The sequence below is a fragment of the Canis aureus genome, chromosome 16 (genome assembly GCF_053574225.1).
Source record: "Canis aureus isolate CA01 chromosome 16, VMU_Caureus_v.1.0, whole genome shotgun sequence".
NCBI lineage: Eukaryota > Metazoa > Chordata > Mammalia > Carnivora > Canidae > Canis > Canis aureus.
In genome coordinates, this window is record NC_135626.1 from 23043129 (window position 1) to 23064887 (window position 21759).

Consider the following 21759-nt stretch of genomic DNA (forward strand, 5'->3'; position numbering starts at 1 on the left):
GGATCCCCTGTCACCCTTCTTTTGTAAAGTAAGTTTTAGATGCTTGTAATAGGTAAGTTATTTCATCAAATTGTTTTATACATTATATTAGGAGTCTACAGAAAAGTTTAGATTTCTAAGTCAATTATTCTTAGTCCCCACCAATTCCAAATCTCCAACTCAAATCTTTTTTTTTTTTTTTAAGATTTTATTTATTTATTCATGAGAGACACAGAGAGAGCGGCAGAGCCATAGGCAAAGGGAGAAGCAGGCTGCCTGCAGGGAGCCCGATACAGGACTCCATCCCAGGAGCCGGAGATCACAACGAGCTGAAGGCAGATACTCAACCACTGAGCCACCCATGTGCTCCTTTCCAACTCAAATCTAATGAACTTCCAGCAACATGGACCTTTAATTTTGCCCCTTGCCTAAAAACAGTTTAAATTCCTTCATTCTCCTATTCTTCATTATGTCAGTGTTGATTATTCTCCACACTGAACTCTTTGAAGATTCTAAAATTAGATATCCATTTCAGTGAATAGAGGCATTGTCCCTAGTAGATTCTGACTTTCAAATCAGCAGGTCCATTCAACAAATAATTACTGAGCACTTGCCATGTTCGAGGCACTGCACTAGTTGCATGCATTTGGGGAAATAAAGATGCCTGAGTGACCATCCTTACTCTCAAGGAGCTCACAGTCTGATGAGAAGAGAAATGTGTATATATCTATCTGAGGACAGAAAGAACAGATGTGAAGAAGGGTTCAATAGTTCTCAACTCTGGTGGCATATTAGAATCATCTGGACAGCTTTTAATGAATATTGATGCTAAGCCTGCGGCTGAAGATGCTTGTTTAATTGGTTAGGTGTTGGGGCTGATCACTGGTTTTTGTTTTTGTTTTGTTTTTGTTTTTGTTTTTGTTTGTTTTTGTTTTTGTTTTTTAAAGTAGACTCCACACCCAGCATGGAGCCCAACATGGGGCTTGAACTCACAACCCTGAGATCAACACCTGAGCTGAAATCAAGAATCAGGCAGGCTCTTCCATGAGCCATTCACACTCCCCAGATCACAGGTATTTTTTAAAGCCTCTTTGCCCCCCGCCTCCCGGTGGGGGGGGGGCAGATGATTTTAATGAGTAGCCAGAATTGAGAACCACTGAGTTAGGTTTTCTACTTTCAGCCAGACTGAGCTGTTTGAGTAGACTAAGAGCTGATAGACTCTCACATTCAATATATAAAACAATTCATTTTCAAATGAGTTATTTTATCAAATTATACATAGAGTTTTAAAAAGTTGAATGATACTGATGCTTATGACTAAATTATAACAGTTCTATGTTTTTCCTATTCCTTAATCCCTCTCCACTTTTGACTATTTTTCGAGAATGCACACATCTCCAAATATTAATGCACTGCTATCTTCTGCTTCATCTGAAATTAATTAATTGCTGAACTTTGTGTCTCCCACCCAAAGTACCCAAAGTACCCAAAACCCCAAGGAAAGGTAAAAAGGTTGAAATGTCAAGTAATTGAAGCAGCAAGAGGCAGGGGAGAAGTTCTTCTGTTCAATCCTTTCACCAAGACATCTGGCCATTAGGTTCAGACTGGCCCATCTGGTGGCCTGAGTGATTTTGAGAGGCCGCTTTGAGTGCTTTTCCAAGCCCTGCCTGTTTTCTCATCTCTTAGAGACCTGATGAGCTGGGATCCCTGGGTGGCGCAGCGGTTTGGCGCCTGCCTTTGGCCCAGGGCGTGATCCTGGAGACCCGGGAATGAATCCCACATCGGGCCCCCGGTGCATGGAGCCTGCTTCTGTCTCTGCCTCCCTCTCTCTCTGTAACTATCATAAAAAAAAAAAAAAAAAAAAAAAAGAAAGAAACCTGATGAGCTTTATCTGAAATTATAGCCAGAGGAATATTTCCACACTTTCTTTTGCACTCATGCCTCCCTGGCATCAATGAAGTTGTCCTAAACCTTTCCAGGACTTAAAAACAATCCGGAAATCAGAATATCTTCAAAGCAGCTTAAAAATCCTTACAAAAAGGAAAGCAAGATTGCATTGAAGAGCTTAGCAATTTTGGGGGCTGACTAGAGAAAGGGAACTTTTGATTTTATTTCTATTTCACATACGTTGGAAAGAAGACATTATAGGAACATGTTGCATAGATATGATGATGCCAACAGCTACTTCTGTGGCATGCTTAAGAATGAGTTTGGCACTATCATCAAGTCTTTTAAGCCATAGAATGGCTGCAAAAAGGAGAGACCAAATTTAAGTTAGGGGGATGGTGAAAGTTTACTTGAGGAGTTGGACATTTGAACTAGAACTTGTTGGCAAGTAAGGATTTCAGCAGGTAGAGGGGCAGACAAGGGTTTGAAAGCTGAGAAGAGAACACAGCCGGGAGCCAGGAGTATGTACGGGTGGGGTGGTATAGTTAGTAGCATTGCCATCCAGGCTCCCTGTAAACTTATGAGTTAGATTAAAATTAACACCAAATCATAATGGAAGAGCTCAGAGATGTACAAAGGCCTATACACAGACCATTTCCCAGGCCAGCAGCAGAGTATAAGCAGTTTTGAGCCTAGGTGAATGTAACAACATGTAGAGAATGAATGTGAGCAAAGTGCGTCTGTGTTGGGAGGAGTGAGGGCGAAGATTGGTGGTCAACCTGAAAACTTTAGAAACTAGGAGAGAAGAGAAATTTCATCTGAGCCAGAGAATGTGGAACATTTTGTCACCTTTAGCATTCTAAATTTGCATTATTTTGTAAACCTGATCTATCTATTCCTTGTGGTGAAATATCCCTATTTTAGAGATGATTGCAGTAGTCTAACATTGCTTAGAGTCTTCATACATTTGAATGAGATTACCATTGTTGGAAAGCTCTGCTTGTATAATTTGGCTTCCTATGTTAGTGTTGAATATACTGATTAGCAAAAGTATCTGGCCCACTTGTTACTACAATCCTTACTATGAATTGATAGACTGATATTTTCATTTATGCATTGGTCTTTTGTGAGCTTGATTACCATAAAGCCATCCCCAAGAGACTAATCCATACTTAGTGCAAAGAGGAAATCAAGTTCTAGGCCCATAAAGCTTGAGACCCAAAGCCAGTAAGAGGTGCTAACCAAGGTGCTGCCCTTGAGATAGCCAATCAATGTTCATAGCCTGGAGGGCATCTTATCTCCTACTTTCAAAATAGGCCAGCAAGGCTGGGGGTGCCTTATACATATTGGGAGAGGAAGTAGAACAAAGGATGTGTTAGAAGAGTAAGTCAGGGTGTATCATGGAATACCTTGGAAATGGGTTTGACCTGAAGACTTCAGGGACTCACTGCAGATATATTGGCAGGGGATGCCGCACACTCCATTCTTTATCTAAGGACAAGGTCTGGTCCCTGAAAGATGGACTGGTCTAGGAAGACCAGAGGCAGAGGACCAATCTTCAGTCTGCTATCACTGTACAGGAAGGAGGTGAAGTGGATGGGGAAAAGGACAGTGACAGCGCATAGAATGGAAGGGTCTCGCCCAAGAGATGTCTCCGTGGCTCTACACTATCCATACTTACTGTGCCTTGATTTCCTCACTGATAATACGTGAGAAAGAGTGGCTGCCACCTGCCTGGGAGAAGGGACACTGCCCTTCCTGGCTGCCTGTACTGTTAAAAATAATTTTCAGAAAGCTGCCCTCTTTTCATAAAACAGGTAGAGGTGTTTAATGGCCCGTGAGGCAAAGCGGAGCTTATGAGCTTCTTCTGACAGGGTCCATTCTGGACTAAGCCCAAACACAATATTCCTCTCCAGGCCTGAAAACTGCTGAATACTGTCTAAAACGATGCAACTGCCCCAAACGCCAGAGGCCTGGCTAAACACAACCTTTGTCACTCCATGGGTTTCAAATAATTCCATTGCTTTTAGAAGTGCACACTCATAGCGTCCTCTGTCCTCCCCTTTCCTGCACAGAATTGCAATGTCTTGAGGCTGATAGCCACATTGGAACAGGTTGTGACACCTTTCGGCCACCCGTTTCACAATTTGTTCCATAGTCAGGCTAGTCTCTGTCTCAAACACCCCAGGCAGAGCCTGGGCACCCACTGCTTCCTCGTAGGCAGCTTCCCTGAACAATGACAGTGTGTCTGGGGCCAGGCTGGAGGGAGGATTTGCTTTGATCCTCTTCATTTCCTCTTTCATGACCATTGCTATTTCCAGAGCACAGTGGATCCCATTGGTGATTGTTTTTCGGGGAAACTGAGCAGATGGAGTGGGAAGACCATTAATATCTGCACAATGGATCTGAAAGGGGTCCAGAAAAATCCAGAGGATCCCGTGATGAAGGTTTTCACTGCCAGCTCCCTTCACCTTTGGATGAGTGATGCTCCTGGCCTTCAAGTACCAGTCTCCATATTTACTGCAGAAATTCTCAGTATCATCCATCACTATGTGTTTAATCTTAAGGAACTCCCCTTGTAAGAAGATCTTCCGGGTCACAGCTTGGCAGGTTGTTTGTTGGCTGAGAGGATGAAAGAGAGAATAAGGTTTCAGGCATATAAACAAAGGGACCAACATGTATGTATTCATTACTACGTGGATTGGAATCAGAGGCTGGGTCTCATGAGAGGCTGATCCATGGATTCGTGGTGTCTGGAACACTACAGAACTGCTCTACTTACAAGTGATCTGCAGACAGAATACATAATTGCAAACCTTCCTCTTTGGGGTTATCTAACTAAATCTGCATGTGAAACTTTTTGAGATGAACCCAGGTAGGAGATTTTATTTCTATTACTACTCTTTTTCTGCTGCTTGGCAATCTCTGAAGACAAGCTCATTACATGGAAAGGAAATCTCAAAAGTAACTTATACTTGCTACTACTGTTAAACTTTCTGTCCTTTTTAGAGCTGGAGAACAGGTCCCTAGAGACATAATTTTTATGTGCAAAAAGGTACGAGCTAGAACAAATTCCTCTAAAGCAAGTCCTATCTCCCCTTCCCCTCGTAGTACAAAACCAAAGCCTCCCTAGGTTTTGGTAAGGAAAACATCAGGAGGTTGCTGAGTTCTGTGACATGTCAAGTAGGGTAACAAATCTACAGGGCTATGGTTCTCTGGAACTGCTACTGTGTTTCCTTAGCTCAATTTTCCTTTATAGTATGTTTCAACATATTAGAGGAGGCAAGAAACAACCAAGTTTATTACCATATTATTATATGACCAGGTTTGTTAAAAAATTTATATAACTTGGCTGTTTCTTGCCTCCTCTAATTTGAATCTAAGTTATATCAATTATTCTCACACATTTCCTGATTTTACATATGCAGTCCTTGGGGTTTTACCCCTTATGCTTTGAATCACAGCTACTCATGTTCTCCACCAGTTGGGACTGTGTAGACTTCTTGAAGAAAAGCACTGTTCTTAGCCCCCTCATACCAGGGGTTCAATAGATACTTGTTGCATTTGCCTTTAGACTGGGATATTTTTTGACTTACCTATAAAACATAGCCCTCAGCATAGTTTATGAGATCCTCCATAATTTGGCATCTATCTCCTTTCCAATTTCATCATCTGCCACATACCCCCATTCTCTCACTGCCCTAGTCAGACCCACTATTTTGATTCTCTCATGTGCCTTTGCACTTGCTGTGTGCCCTTTACCTAAAAAGCCCTCATGTTACTCACTCCTCCTACCGACTTCTTAAGAGTATGCCCAAGGATCTCCTTCCTTGGGGACTATCTGTTGATCAACCTCCAGCCTAAGGTAAGATAAGAATACCTTTATAACCATGTTGAGTGATGCCTTAGCTGCATAAATGTGTTGTTACACAACACTCACATTGCTTATTTTTTTGTCTCCTTTGTTAGACTTTATGGCCAGGTCTTCAATATGTTCTTCACCTGCTAATACTAAAAGTACACATTCCTAGCATAGAAGTGAGTGGTGCTCAAAAAGGTTTATTGAATAAATAAGTAAACCAAACCAAAAATTAAAATGAGTTTGCCCTCATTTGTTGGATTGTATAACAACCAATTTCTTTTACTAAATTGATAGGCAAATATTTAAATCAGAGGCAGATTTGCATGTTTTCTGAAATTGTTGGTTCAGAAAAAGTCAAACAAATGAAAATATTTTATAAACAAAAACAAATGGTATTTAAATTCAAGTTCCTGTTAGGTATAATGTCTAATGAACTGAAATACTCTTTGGCTTTAAAGCATTAAATATCAAGCAAAATATATATGTAAAGCAGGACAAGTTTATATCTTCTTTTCTTAGAGTTAAGGCCAGAGATTGTAGGGGAAAAGTGTTTCTAGTTAGAGAAATTTAAAGTGATATATAGTTGGCTAATTTGTAATGAGATGTTTAAGCCTGAGCATTGCAAAGTACCCATCGATAGCTTAACTACCTGATGGTTTGGAAATGTGCATACAGTCTGGGCTCTCACATTTATGCAGCTAAGGCATCATCAAGTCTTAAGCTAAAAACACAAACTGCTTTTGTGATACTGTGGAAAAGACTGACTAAATGCTATGTATATTGTGTTGAGTCAGTGGAACTCTTACGTCACATAATCCTTTAAGGAGTCAGTTTCACAAACATAAAGAATCTCTTTTGGTTTGCATTGGAACAAATCTTTGATTTTCTCCATGATCTTTATGGCTAGGGCTGTCTTTCTGGTTCCTGGAAAGCAGTGGATGAACAATTCACGTGTCTCCTGAAGGCTTTCTGAGAGTAACTCACACTGCTCCTCTATGAGCAAGTTGAAAAACTCACAGCCCAGCTGGTCACTCAGAAGAGATCTGGAACACAGTGAGACTACAATAAGGGCCTGTAACAGGTCTTCCATTTCATCCTTGGTAGTAAGCCTGTAGGATTGGGGGTAGTGCACGAGGATTTCACCAGGGCTACACTGTATGCTGGGCAGGTACATCAGCCTTGGGATAACACACACTTTCCCTGTGTAACCACCAACAGTTCCCAGTTTCTGCTTTAACTGATGAGCAGTGTTTCGGGCATACTCAAGCCCTCCATTCCAACTGGGGTTTTTTAAGATTGTATAGAGTACCGGGGGACTGTTAACTGCTATTAGGAGAGCATCACACAGAACATCCTCCTCTTTCCTTAAGCCAATATCACTAGCCCAGCTTCTAGAAAATATCACAATCCCCTGAGAACAAGGATATATCTGTGTCTTCATTAATTCCTCGAGTCCTTTATGATCCAAGAAGAGCTTCTTACAGAGGGATTCTGGTTTAAACTGTATCTCTTCCTGTGTCACTGAAAATGCAAGAAATAGAAGTTACTAACTAAAATTTACAAAAGCATATTGTAAGTATTCCTGCAACATCGTAGGAAGAAATGAATCTAGCCATGGAACTATGGGTTTCCTTGGGTACACAGAAAGCACCCACTCTTATTTTGATGTAGTTCCAATAATTTGTTTTTGCTTTTGTTTTCCTTGCCTCTGGAGACCTATCTAGAAAGATCCAGTAATCACAAAACCCAGTATTTACCTGAAGAATATGAAAACACTAATAGGAAGGATATAGTCACCCCCATGTTTATTGCAGCATTACTTACAATAGCCAAACTATGAAAACAGCCCAAATGTCCATCCATAGATTAATGGATAAAAAAGGTATGGTACATACATTCAACAGGATGTTGTTCAGCCATAAAAAAGAATGAAATCTTGCCATTTGCAATGACATGGATGGATCGAGAGAGTAAAATGCTAGGCAATGTAAGTTAGAGAAGGACAAATACCATATGATTTCACTCATATATGGAATTTAAGAAACAAAACAAATGAACGAAGGAGGAAAAAGACACAAACCAAAAAGCAGACTCTTAACTATAGAGTACAATCAGATGGTTTTCAGAGAGGAGGTGGGGGGGGTATGAATAAATTAGGTGAAGAAGGTTAAGAGTACACTTATCTTGATGAGCACTGAGTAATATATGGAACTGCTGAATCACTGTATTATACACCTGCAACTAATATAACATTGTATGTTAACTATACTGAAATTAAAATTAAAAAATAAATTTTTTAAAAAAGAAAGCACCCTCTCTTCACAGGCCAGGACTATGAAGTTCCCATTTATGGCAGCTCTTGTACAGGGGAAGGTAACAGAGGTCTTCACAGAATAACCTTCTAGCACCCCCTCCCCAACCCCAAGTTATCTACTACCACAAGGAAGGTATTCTTTCCAGCTAAGGGTTTTTTTTTTTTTGTGTGTGTGTGTGTGTGAACCTGATGCTGTAAGGAAATAAGAACTTTCCTTTAGAACATCCATTCTTAACCATGTGGCAATTTTGCCCCCTGGGGGACATTTGGCAATGTCTGGAATATTTTTTGTCATAGCTGGAGAGGTGCTACTAGCATCTATAGAGAGTAGAGGGCAGGAAGGCTGCTAAACATTCAACAATTCACAAAGCAGCCCCTCTCAACAAATATTCCAGTTCAAATATCAGTAGTGCCAAGATTGAGAAACCCTGTTTTAAGAAGAGTCCAGGTGACCCCGTGGCTCACCTCCTTCTCATTGGAAAGCCAGGGGGCAGTTCTCTTGTGGTGTAGACTCTCAAATTTAGAGAACAAAAGTCATGTGTAACTGGAAGCCCCAAAGGATACAGAAATGTAATGTGGATACAACAACTGAGAAGCAAGAGTCAGTCGTAATTATTATTTCAGGACCATTATGTCTGCTAAGTCCTGCACGTAACCTCCTCTAAGGAGAAAGCCTAGGACTAATTGCTACCAGTTCCTCCCAACTTATTTATTTATTTATTTATTTATTTATTTATTTATTTATTTAGTGAACTCTATGCCCAACGTGGGGTTCAAACTCACAACCCCGAGATTAAATCACATGCTGTACTGACTAGGCCAGTCAGGTGCCCCCCTCCACCTTAATTTTAGAAAATAGTCCCTTCAGCTGAAATCAAGAAAGAATACCTGGAAACAGACGCTGTTGCAGAGGCCCCTTGAATTCCAAGACTTTTATGGGAAATGATGGGCTTCCTAGTGTTGATGGAGCTGGTGCACACAGGGAGTCAGCGGCCAAACTGGAAGTTGCTAAACAAATACATGGCAAACTGTCTCAGATGAAAAAGAAAACTTTTTTTTTTTTTTTAAGAGAAGGAAAGAGGGATCCCTGGGTGGCTCGGCGGTTTGGTGCCTGCCTTTGGCCCGGGATGTGATTCTGGGGTCCCGGGATCGAGTCCCGCATCGGGCTCCCTGCCTGGAGCCTGCTTCTCCCTCTGCCTGTGTCTCTGCCTCTTGCTCTCTCTGTGTCTCTCATGAATAAATAAATAAAATCTTTTAAAAAAAAATAAGAGAGGGAAAGAGTGAGAGACGGGGAGGGCAGAGGGGGAGGAGAGGGAAAATAAGCAGGCTCCACACCTAGCACCAAGACTGACACCACAGGGCTCCAATTCACAACCCAGGGATCATGACGTGAGCCAAAATCAAAAGTCAGACGCTTAACTGACTGAGCCACACAGGCACCCCAGAAAACTCTCTCTCTTGCTTTTACTACTGTTGACATGTGATATGCATCAGTACCTGAGCCACTCTCACACTTTCTATGCCTCAAACAATTCACATATGTCAGGAAAAGAAGCCTGGGGACTCCAGCAGGGTTATCCATCTTCTTCTTCTTCTTTTTTTAATCCATCTTCTAAGTCACTGTGTGACTCATCTTGGGCAAGTCATTTATCCCCTCTCGCATGCCAGAGTGAGCTGGTGACTCCTACGTTTCCTTCTAACTCTGATATTCTGATTCTTGGTCATCCCTAAGAGGAAAAACTTATAGTGGGGGATCAGAAAAAGTTAAGCACCATATTTTTTTATATTGTTATAGTTTGTTTAAGCCCCCATTGAAAGTTTAGATGGAGCAGAAAGTGGTGGATCTCTAGTTTGGGGTATGTGTGTATTTAAGAAAAGCAAACTCAAATTTAGGACAGGAAAATGATCCAGCAAAATCACTCAAGTCTTGATCCCGGCTTCTTTTATTAAATTTGAAACATATTGACCATTAAGTCACACCGATAAGTTTTATTCAGCCTGTAAGCCCTTACTGGACTGATTAGAAATCACCAGGGCTGATTCTGAGCCAAACCATGAAGGAAGTAAAAACGCTAGGAGTCTTCCTCCCCTCCTCCACCCCCTGTCCAGCATCTCCTTTGCATCATTTTTCCCCCACTTGGTGGTGCTTCAAGCCCGTGGGCTGAAGGTGTTAGCTCCTAATGTTACAGGAACCATTGAGGTTTGTCAACAAGCTTCCCTTGAAAGAATTAGCAGAGTCATCCTTAATGTGTTTCTCTCAAATACCATCTTTAGAGGGTGACACTGTTGGTGAATGTTTTTGACTAGGACTATCAGGCTGCAAAATTCTTTCAACAGGCAGTTACAGTGCATAAAAGGGAACTCTCACTAACTCATAGCTGATGGGATAACTTTCCCAAAGTGGACTAAAATCCAAGCATTACTTGACCCCGAAGAGTTAATATTCTGAGTCTTCAGAACTGAAAAAAAATTTTTTTTAAGATTTTTTTTATTTAAAAATTTTTAAATTTTATTATTCATGAGAGACAGAGAGAGAGAGAGAGAGAGAGGCAGAGACACAGGCAAGAGAGAAGCAGGCTCCATGCAGGAAGCCCAATGTGGGACTCGATCCTGGGACTCCAGGATTACATCCTGGGCCGAAGGCAGATGCTCAACTGCTGAGCCACACAGGTGTCCCTAAGATTTTTTTTTTTTTAGATTTTATTTATTTATTCATGAGACACACACACACGCACACACACACACACAGAGAGAGAGAGAGAGAGAGAGAGGCAGAGGCACAGGCAGAGGGAGAAGCAGGCTCCAGGCAGGGAGCCTGATGTGGGACTCGATCCCGGGTCTCAAGGATCACACCCTGGGCTGAAGGCAGCACTAAACCACTGAGCCACCGGAGCTGCCCAAGATTTCGTTTTAAAGTGATCTCTACACCCAACATGGGGCTTGAAATCAAGACCCGAAGATCAAGAGTTGCATGGTTCACAGATTGAGTCAGACAGGCACCCTGGAATGGACACTATTTTTAAAAGAAACTTATAATGGGAGATTATTTGTAAGCAAAAATAGTTTTCTTTCTTTCAAGATTTTTACTTATTTATTCATGAGAGACACAGAGAGGCAGAGACATAGGCAGAAAGGAGAAGCAGGTTCTCCATGGGGAGCCTGATGTAGGACTCGATCTCAGGACCCCGGGATCACGGTCTGCACCAAAGGCAGACACTCAACCACTGAGCCACCGAGTTGCCCCACAAAACAGCTTTCTACTCTTCTATTAAAATACCTGACTGAACAGCCACAGAAGATACCGAAGGGGTTCCTCCCTGCCAACTGGATGACGACTTCTCTTCTGTTTTACTTGAGTGAACATCCAACATCATGGCCACCCAGTGCTCCACCGTCAGCCTTGTGACAGCATCATTTCTCATGATCCAGGAATCCGGGGCCTCTGTGAATACTACACAGCAGAAGGGCTCCACTTGGACCATGCAGACATAACCATACAGGACATCTTTTTGGTAGACATTCAAGATTTTGGTAGTGAAATGCACCTTTGGCTTCTCACAGCAGAAGTGGAATGTTGGCAACTTTTCTACACAGTTTTCTATTTCTTTTTTTAGTAAGTCGGGGTTCACTTTTTCTCGCTTACATCCAAACACTTCTTTGCTCTTATCATCTACCCCCAAAATTAGGTATCCTCCAAGGGTGTTGGCAAATGCAGAAACATAATGGGACAGGATCTCTTTAACCCGGGGGACAATCTTTTTGGTGGTGAACCTTTTAAACTCGACATGGGTTGACTCAGTAAAATTGAGTTTCTCCTTATACATGAGCCTGTCCTTTTGAAACAATTCTGAGGCAGAACTCCTCATATCTTTCTCTTCCTGAATGTCTCTGTCAGGAACTGTCTGAGAATTCAGGTCCCTCACCCTTGATCTTCCTCTTTGGGCTCTAGACTGCTTCTCTCTGAGAAGCTCCAGGGCACTCCTGGCAGTCAAATTGATGGTGGAAGTCAAAGCTCTCTGGTATAGATTGGAGTGCAAGCTGCAAATCCGTAGGGGAAGGCTGAAAACATCTGGATTCCAGGACTTCACAAAAATCAGGAGATTGTGCCCCTGCTGCACGTAGTCCAGGTATTTATGTGAACCTGAAGGAAGGAGCTTTTGGAAAGAAGTTTCCAGATCCTGTCCCAGCCCGTGGCATCGGTAACTGTAGGTTTCATCATCAATCTCTGCTTTGATCACACCCCCTCCAGAATTTAACAGCGCACAGGTGGCTTGGATGATCTTCTTATTCTCAGTTCTTTTCAGATAGCTATTGATCATCTTCTTCCTGTTCTCTTCTCCAAAAGTCACCCTGCCCACGTGTACAACTGTCTCAGGATAGAGCATTTCCACATCAGTCTGGAGGCCCGCCATTCCAGCAGCCCCTCTGTGCTCCAAGTGGTAACAGAACGAGGTTCCAGTAAATAACCTGGACACAAACATTTCTATATTAACAAGAATCCCAGAGATTCAAGATATTTTCTTCGAAGTCACAAATTATTGGAGACACATTTTAACATTGGAAATAATCTTTGATATTACCATTCTCTAACTACTTGGACAAGAGCCCGAGCCTTTCCAGCAGGAGCAGGCATAGATAAAGGTGAATGCTTAATATTTGGCCATAATGGAAAAATTACATCGCTAAAATTTTTAGTTGTTTTTCAGTTAAAATCAGGAAGTGGCAATAGTGAGCCCAGATATAATGGGCATGGGTTGGCATGGGAGCTAAAGCAAGTTATTAGACAATATGCAGAAGTAGGGGTTGAAGCCAAAAGATGCTCCTATTTATAATTCAAAGGGGAAGGGAAGGAAGGCAACAGAGCACTAAGGGAGGATAGTACTGGGGTGTATATGTGATGTAGAAGGTCTTGCTATAAAAACAAACATAGCATTTGGTATTCTTTATGTGCTATTTTATATATTTAAAAAATTTTACTCCTGAAACAATTGCTACTGATACCAAATGCAGAAATCATTTTAGCTCCTCAAACCTAAAAATACATTTCTTGATACACAGTGTGAGGCAGGAGCAGGAGTTTTCTTTCCCTCCTAAGTAGTTCTGCTCTGTGCCATGGGAACCTCTAAGGCTTGGAAGAGAACTGAGCCTTTGGGACATACAAAGTCATTAAACTGTTGTCAGCCTCCTTTTTGCTTCACAGACCAGAGAACAGCCACCCAAGTTGAAATCAGGGCTCTGAAGCAAATGTTTTAGAAACAACCCCCTTAGCTTTTGCTAATTGCAAAACAAAATTTGGCTAACCTAAGTCAAAATTCTTCCTCTAAAAGAAGAGACCATTTCTTCTGTGTGATCTTCGCCAAGCAGAGGCCATGTGGGTGTTGTTTATACCCACCAACAGGGAAAAAAGTAGGCATCCCAAAAGATGGGTACCCTCTCCTGCCATTAGTTTGCTCTTGGTCACCTTCTCACTTTCTGCAGGCAAACCAGAATCAACCTATGAATTGTTTTTTCATACATAAGCATCTTCTATAGGCAAATGTAAAAGTATGGCTCTTAGAGAAATTTCTGAAAACATTTTATTCATACAATAGAATCACAGAAGTGTTTGGAAGGAACTTTAAAGACCTTCTGGTCTAACCATTTACCTGATTCTCTTTTAAAATATTATTTATTTTAAGTAATCTCTACACCCAACATGGAGCTTGAACTCACGACTCTGAGATCAAGAGTCACACACTCCCCCAACTGAGCCAGGCAGGTGCTCCCATTTATTTGAGTCTCAAGTCCTCTCTGTAATGTTCCAAAATCTAAACAAATTGCTTTCCAGCAACTGCTTGAACACCTCCAGCAACCAGTAACTCACTACCTCTCAAATTAGACCCTTCTGTTTTCTGAAAGCTGTGTTAGAAATGGCTTCCTGGGGACTTCTGCGTGGCTCAGCGGTTGAGCGGTTGAGCATCTGCCTTCGACTCAGGGCGGTGATCCTGAAGCCTGCTTCTCCCTCTGCCTATGTCTCTGCCTCTGTCTCTGTGTCTCTCATGAATAAATAAATAAAATCTTAAAAAAAAAAAAAAAAGGAATGGCTCCCTGATTTTTCTTTTAAGATTTTATTTATTTGAGAGAGAGAGAGAGAGTGCACACATAAGAGAGGGGTGAGGGAGAGAGGAAAGGGAGAAGCAGATCCCCTGCTGAGCAGGGAGCCCGACACAGGGCTCTATCCAAGAACCCTGGGATCATGACCTGAGCTGAAGCCAAATGCTTAACCGACTGAGCCACCCAGGCTCTTGGCTTCCTGATTTTTCAACTCTAATTCACCTTCCTATAATTTCCACCTGCTGGGGCCCAAAGAACAAATCTAATTGCTTTTGAACTAGAAAGACCTATACTTTCTTGACTGCCAAGTCTGATTGATGTTACTTGAATGCTGATAACAACTATGACAGAAAGAAAGTTTTCTGAGATTCTAGGTCCATATGAACATTCTTCTACACTTCCCCAAATTTCTCACTCACTATCCTTTTCTTTTTATTTTTTATTTATGATAGTCACACACACAGAGAGAGAGGCAGAGACACAGGCAGAGGGAGAAGCAGGCTCCATGCACTGGGAGCCCGACGTGGGATTTGATCCCGGGTCTCCAGGATCTCGCCCTGGGACAAAGGCAGGCGCCAAACCGCTGCGCCACCCAGGGACCCCTCACTATCCTTTTCAAGTCTGCAAGTTAGCTAGTCTTTTACTAAGCCCTTTATGTGCTCAGACATGAATTATACCTAAGATGAGATGGATGAGATTTAAAAAAAATTTTTTTTACCTGTGCTCTTGCTTTTTTCCTCTTGCTGTTTCAGTTCCACATCTGGCTCTGGTCTGAATATTTGCCTTCTGTCACAGCTCCTGCTGCCCTTTGATATCAGCCTGGGAGGAGCAGGAACATGCCAGACTCCCCTAGTCCTCATAACATTGACCCACTGAGGAAGGCTGATAAGAACCCAAGAGAAGCCTATGACAGGGCAGATTAGCAGGCCAGGCTCTGACCTCTGGGAGTGAATGAAGTGGTAATGGAAAAATTCAGCGGTTTTCCAGTGAGTGGCCAAAGCTAGACTTCCCACCCTTGAAGAACAGACTGCCATGACCACATATGGTACAAGCATTTCCTGCCCCAGGTAACGTCATTTCGTAGTTGTACATTTATTTTAAAGTGGGCTCCCCTCTATGTATATCCGTTATGAAAATTGCCAGCACATGCCATTACCCTCCAAATCACTTGTTCTGTTTACCTTTATCTTCTTTTTTCTGCTCTTCCTTTTCATTGGGCAAAAGACACAGCCTAGAAAAATGCTAATTGGTGAGGGGCTATCTATCCCTGGGTGAGAGGATTACACATGATTTTTTTAAATCTAATTTCTTTTCCTTTCCTTTTCTTTTTTTAAACTTTTTTTTGTTTTTCCTGAATGTCTGCTATGAACAGCAATAGTTTTTTATAATTAAAACAACCCAGCTAAATAGGAAAAAAAAAACCAAACAGATGAGTTATCTCTGATTTGAGGATGCTGATTAAACTGGAGCAAGCTCCTTATAGTAGGCTGAATAACAGCCACTGATGATTAAAATTACAAACCTGTGTTAACTTATAAGGAAAAGAAGTCTTTGCAGATGTGATTAAGTAAAGATCTTGAGATGAGGGGATTATCCTCCATTATTTGGGTGGGCCCTGCATTCAGTCCAGTGTTCTCCTAAGATAGAGGCAGAAAGATGTGATACATACAAGAGGAGGCCGTGATGTGACCAAAGAGGCAGAGAGTCAAGCAAGCAATGTGGCCACCCAAGAGAAGGAATGCCAGCAGCCAGCAGAAGCTGGAAGAGGAGCAGAGTAGATTCTTCCCTAGAGTCTCTGGAGGGAGCACAGCCCTGCCACCATAGCCATGATTTGTGCCCAGTGAAACCGATGTCAAACTTCTGGCTGAGAGAATAAATTTCTGTTGTTTTAAACAACCAAGTTTGTGGCAATTTGTAATAGCACCCAAAGGAAACCAATATATTTGTCTCCCTCTAAATCATACCGTCAGACAATTCTGCATGTGTATTTTTTTTTTAAGAAACTATTCTTTTAGACAACATCATAAAACTTTTTTCACATCCCCCCACTTGTTAGCCTTAATCCTCATATTTTAGTTGCGAAATAAAGCTTGAGGAGGTGAGGGAAAATCATAAAGGGTAAACTTAGCAGCACTAACAAGATGCTTCCCTCCAGCATAGCAGTGGGCCCTCACACTGGCATTCTGCAGAACAGTCTTCCAGAAAGTGCTGATAGGTTTTTTTCAGATGGGGGAGTGGGAGGCTAAGATGTCCATGCTCTAATAGTGTCAGCAAACAGTAGGTAAAGTTTAGTTTTCTTTATTGTAGCTGGAATTCTCAATCCTTAGTAGCCTAATGTGAGTTGATCTCCAACAGGAGAAAAGGGATGTGCAATACTCCCCCAAGCTTTTTGAACAAATAATCTTTTTTTTTTCATTAAATGCATCAGAAATAGTTTAGAGTGTACTATAGTCTTTTGAGATGGGAGTTAGAAAGCCAGATCTCTTCCCATCATCCGCTAACACCAGCAACAGAGTGATTCTAGAATGCAGACCACTGGCCACACTGAGAAGGGGACAGGTTAATCAAGGATGGAGTGGAAGGGAGCAGCTGTGTCCTCATTTTCATTTCTGCTTATACACTGTTTGCTCAATTGAAGTATAGTTGACATACAGAGTTGTACATTTTTCTTCACTCCCTTAAGTTAAGCACGATGTCCCCCACCCCCACCCCTGCGCCCCTACCTTAAGCAATCCAATTGGGCACTACTTCCCCTCTTTTGTAACAGAGCAATTAAGTCAGCACTACCTGAAGAGACCAAAAGAGTGCTGCTGAGACAAGATGGTGGCCCAGCAGAACAGGCCAAATGCTGAGACACCACAGAAGACAACGTACTGTGCAAAGAGGGTAGCCTCAAGAAAGAATGCAGAAACGCTATCTAAGCAATATTTTCCCAAGCACTGGTTGTATCTCCACCAGCAAAACCGAGAAAGCATTTATGGTCACAACCCTGGATACTGGCCACCTCTTGGGTTTGAAATGTGGCGAGGCTTTCCTGGAAAAGGTGTCTGCCCTTAGACTCTAATTGCTTCAGTTTCATCCTCGTCTGGGCACAGTTCTGACACTGATCTGCAGCAGACTCGGTTTCCTAAGGCAGCCTGACCACATCAAGGGGTTGTAAAATAATCTCCATGCATGGTTATTAACTAATAAAACTTGCATTCAACACCATATGCTGATAGGATGAAGCAAAGTATAAGATTCGAGTCTTAGATCTTTCTGAGCAGGGCATGATAGGTGATAACTAGAGGGAAGGATTAGTTGCAAGCTGGATGTGAGCTTAGGCTTAGGCATGAGGCTAATGGTCTCCTACTGGTTTAGAAGTGCTCGGGGCTCCCTGAGCTCTGGTGCAGACTACAAGGGTTTCACCCAAGGAAGGGTATGATGTGGGCATAAAACCATTCCTGAGACAGTTGAAGATGGTCCCCCTTCTACAGCCAGGAACACTAGCTGTCCTGCATTATCCATTTCCTTTAGCCCCAGGCAGTCCTGTGTGTACAGAGAGGTCTCCTGCAAGGGAATGGTTTCCTTGGCTTGGCCACTTCTGTAAAATCCCAAACCACTCAAGAGTCCACAGGATCCACAATAGAATCATTGAGAAATTTCTCCATCACAAACTTCTTCAAGGCCATCAGGTTTCTCTTGTAGGACTCATTGACGCCTTGCTCCTGATTAATATCGGCCAAGAAGATGCTGTGGTTGCGATACGTGTCCTCCTTTATGGGGTCGTGCCAGTATTCTGCTTGCACCAGGGGTTCTTTTTTTTTTTTTTTGCACCAGGGTTTCTTGAATAGCTTTGTTGTAAGCCCCAGCGTTCAGTGCTTTTCTGATCAAGTCACAGATGTGAGAGCTCTCCCCTGGGCACCAAGGGAGTCCATATACACTTTGATGTTGTCTCCCAATCGAGATCAGATTGATCATGGGAGGTGATGGGCATCTCTAAGCCACTGCCCTCAGAAATTGGCCTCCTTGGGAGAATCCCATAGCATCGTAGCCATGCTGCAATTTAGGATCCTTAGCAAGAATCTGACACACTGTTGTTACTTGGGAATTGACATTCAAGAAGAAGCTGTTCTCCACATCCTCCATCAGGGTCTTCCCAATCTTTAAAGATAAGATGTAAATTCCGGGTATTTTCTTCTCAACCATTTTTTTGATAGCTCCCATGCTTAAGGGGTTATAACAGCTGTCTTCCATCCCATGCCAGATCACCAGCGGCAGCGGCGTGGCTGGGTCCACACGCCACGGCACCCGGGCAGTGCCGGATCCCGGCAGGAGAGTGACGACCAGGAGCCACAAGCAGCTGGGCGACGCCACCTTGACCTCTGCCTGTGTTTTAATTTGTTCATCATGACCTGACATTCTCAAGTAGGTTTCTGGACATCCCTAGTTTTTAAAAGTAACTGAGGTTACTGTTCCTACCAAGTTCTGCTTTGCTGGCATTACCCCTTTACACCTGTTTGTCTGAACCAGTTTCCAGGATAGAAGACAGAAGAGATGCTATGATGCACAATCAGCACGGCAACATAATAAACTCCAAAGGCCTGCGTTCAGCCTTTTCACACACTTTACCTTCAAATTCCATCTCACTTTTTGTTCTGTCACCTGCTCAACTCTCAGCCTCACTCTCACACTGATATCCTTCTGATATGTTTAGAAAGATAAAAATGACCATCATTTACCGGACATGTGCTTTGGGATACAAGAGGTCAATCCGGGAGCGTGACAGTGTGACACACCACATGGAGACTGAGGTTACGTGGCCAGTAAGAGAGTCAGGGCTCAAAGCCACGTCTGCCGACTACAAATGCACCTACTACTTCCGCTGCCTTTCAAGTGTGGGATTTTGGACTGTTTAGGAGTCTTCAAAATCTGAAACCTACTTAAACATCCCTCTTTTTCTTCCCAGTGAACAAGAAGAACATTATTTGGGCAGGAAAACTAGGAACTGGATTGTTTCCTCCTTCTCCTCCCCTCGTCTTCTTCTTCTCCTTCCTTTCCTCCTCCTCCTCCTCCTTTTCAGTGCACTCTGGGGAACCAAATTGGGAGAAGGAGGGACAATGTGAATGATGAACAGAGGAAGTTTCTCTTCCTTCTTCGAATTTCCTTAGTTAAGCCTCCTGGATATGAATGGTTAGGTCATCAGGCCAGAGAGGATCTCACATCCTGACTCTGATACATCAGTGCAAATGTCCATGATACAAAACAACTTGAAATCAATAGCTTGGACAGTGCTCTTAGTTCTTGGGAAATCGATCTGGCCATGCTGCTGACAATTGGCTAAACGCCAGACCCTCCAATTTAAGATGTGTTTATTCACTAAGCACTTCAGTTTATCAACAAAGGTAGTTAGGGCACAGCCTTTAGATGTAGACACAAACTGCCAAATACTGGCCTCTACCTTCTCTCAGTTCATTCAGAGAGATGATTCAAAGACTATGGAGAGCACAGTGACCAAGAGCAACCATGCTGACTCTCCCTTGCCACTAACTGACTCTGGGTAGGTCTCCTAACTTTCATTCTCTCATTCAACCAGCTATTTTTTTTGAACACCAAAGACATTGAAATCCTTGCTCTGGCACTTTCTAGCTTTGAGAACTGGTTATGCAAATCTAAGTGTCAAATGCCTTCTGTATGAATTGGAGACAGTAACAGTGCCTTCCTTCCCTGCACAATTCTTGTGAGAATAAAATGAAATGATGTACATAAAGAGCTTATCACTGTGCCTGGCACATAATGTCAGTTTTTCATTTGAGAAGCAATTATGAAGCACTTACTGTGTTCTGTACGTAGTGTCTGCTTCCCTTGTTTGTCAAATAAAATCTTTTAAACAAAAAATGTAACCAGAGGATATAAAATGTATTTCACACACGTGCCCTCAGGGAGATAAAACTTAAGGATTGACTCATTTCCCGTAAATGCGTCATTTACAGAAAACTGATATTGGAATTTTCTTAAATGATTGGGACTTGGTCAGGGGTTGCCTCCTATCAACCTTGGGAAGTTTTGCACGTGGCTTCCAGAGGTATGAACAAGAAATGACCTAGGTTGGGTTGGTCTTGCAACATAAGCTGAATTGAGTTTTGTTTATATGACTGGACTGGTTTGGTCTGCTTGGTGCATTTTCAAAGCTGGTCTCCTGTGGCTTTTATTTTAACAAGCTCTAACTGAGCTCTCTTCTCCTTACATTCCCTGCCCATTAATACAGCCTACCTTAAACCCTCAAGGGACTCACTGTGGTTTGCTACAATTTGCATGTCTCGAACTGCAATTCCCCTGCTATTCCTGAATAAACCCATCTTTTTGACAATTTTGAGCTTGCCTCAATTTTCCTATTTGACACCGTCAACCTGACATCACATTCCTCGCCTGCCTTTCATATACCACCTCCATTTCTACTGATCCCTACCTGACATTCATCATATTCCTCACATGCTTTTCATATAATACCTCCCCATTTCTACTGCCACAACAGTAATTTAGGCTCCTGTTAGCTGTCACCTAAAACATTACAATCACCTGCAATAGCCCCCCTTCTTTCACATTGCCTCCTTTAATCTATTTAAAAACACAGTTGCATTTATTTTTTTAAAGATTTTATGTCTTTATTCATGAGAGACACACACAAAGCGGGCAGAGACATAAGCAGAGGGGAGAAGCCAGGACCCCGGGATCACCACCCGAACAAAGGCAGACGCTCAAACACTGAGTCACCCAGGTGTCCTGCATTTAGAGTTTTCTAAAGTACAGTTTTCTGATCATCCACCTCCTCTGACTGAAATCTTCAAATTTCCCAGTTACTCCAGAGTAGTGTAATCTACACAGCCAGCTAGCCACCATCCTTGACAAAGTCTTGATTTGTCTTTCAAATCTCCTACCACCCCCTTTCTTTAACACTAACAGTGGTCCTCAAACTTTGGTGTGAACCATAATCATCCCTGGGGCACCTCTTAAAAATACGTCTGCCTGGGCTCCAAACCTCGAATATTTGATTCAGTCTGGACTGTGTCCCAGGTATTTTGGTTTTTTTTTGGACTTTTGATGCTATAGGACATTATATATTGTGACGTTTCCTCCCGGTGTTTCTAACTCACCCAATTTTGAAACCCTACACTTTTTCGACTTTTCCTAAATTTGTAAGTTCCCCCAAAGCTTTACCATTTAATACGGGCGTTAAACTATTCCGTCTCCCAGCATCTCCTGCTTCTTAAAACCTATCCATCTTTAAGACTCAGATCAAATGCCACCTCTCCCAGGAAGTCTTTCCAGCTCTCCTGCGCATTTCTTTGATATTTAGCTGCACTCTTCTCGTGGCATCTCCTGCTTATCCAGGAAGCGTCCAGGCGCCCGGCCAGCCAGAGATCCCGGGCCGGCGAGGGACGCATCCCTCCTCCGTCCACCCCGGGCCCTAGGCCTCCCGCGGGGATCGGACATGCGCAGGAAACCTGTCGGATCACTGGCCCAATCGGTAATTCTTCCCAGAAATCCAGGCAGGGCGCAACTCTCTCAGATGCCCTCTGCAGTTGCTGAAGCAAGGAACCGGCAACAGACGTCCCAAAAGTCCAAGGAACGGGGTTGAGAGGCA

At 42.6% G+C, this 21759-nt stretch overlaps 1 protein-coding gene and 1 pseudogene across 2 annotated transcripts; both read right to left on the reverse strand.

Annotated features, from left to right (window-relative positions):
• Positions 1-934: 934 nt before the first annotated feature.
• On the reverse strand, positions 935-21465 carry LOC144286135 (protein SLFN14-like). Of its 2 annotated transcripts, none has more exons than XM_077852217.1 (5): positions 21333-21465; positions 11320-12509; positions 8931-9050; positions 6535-7249; positions 935-4488 (listed from the first exon to the last, which is right to left on the reverse strand). In XM_077852217.1, the coding sequence occupies exons 2-5, from the start codon at positions 12452-12454 to the stop codon at positions 3654-3656; spliced, it is 2805 nt and encodes a 934-aa protein (XP_077708343.1). In that variant the 5' UTR covers positions 12455-12509; positions 21333-21465; the 3' UTR covers positions 935-3653. The 2 variants fall into 2 exon arrangements, with proteins under 2 accessions (XP_077708343.1, XP_077708342.1); XM_077852216.1 differs by lacking the exon at positions 21333-21465 and adding an exon at positions 14854-15192.
• On the reverse strand, positions 17058-18723 carry LOC144286138 (palmitoyl-protein thioesterase 1 pseudogene; annotated as a pseudogene).
• Positions 21466-21759: the final 294 nt, after the last annotated feature.

Coding starts and splice junctions, on each gene's coding strand:
- LOC144286135 (XM_077852217.1), bottom strand. CDS start 12,454: ATGGCGGGCCTCCAGACTGATGTGGAAATGCTCTATCCTGAGACAGTT. Junction 7,250..8,930: donor GCAACAGCGTCTGTTTCCAG/GTATTCTTTCTT, acceptor TTGCATTTTCAG/TGACACAGGAAGAGATACAG. Junction 4,489..6,534: donor TCCTTAAAGGATTATGTGAC/GTAAGAGTTCCA, acceptor TCATCCTCTCAG/CCAACAAACAACCTGCCAAG.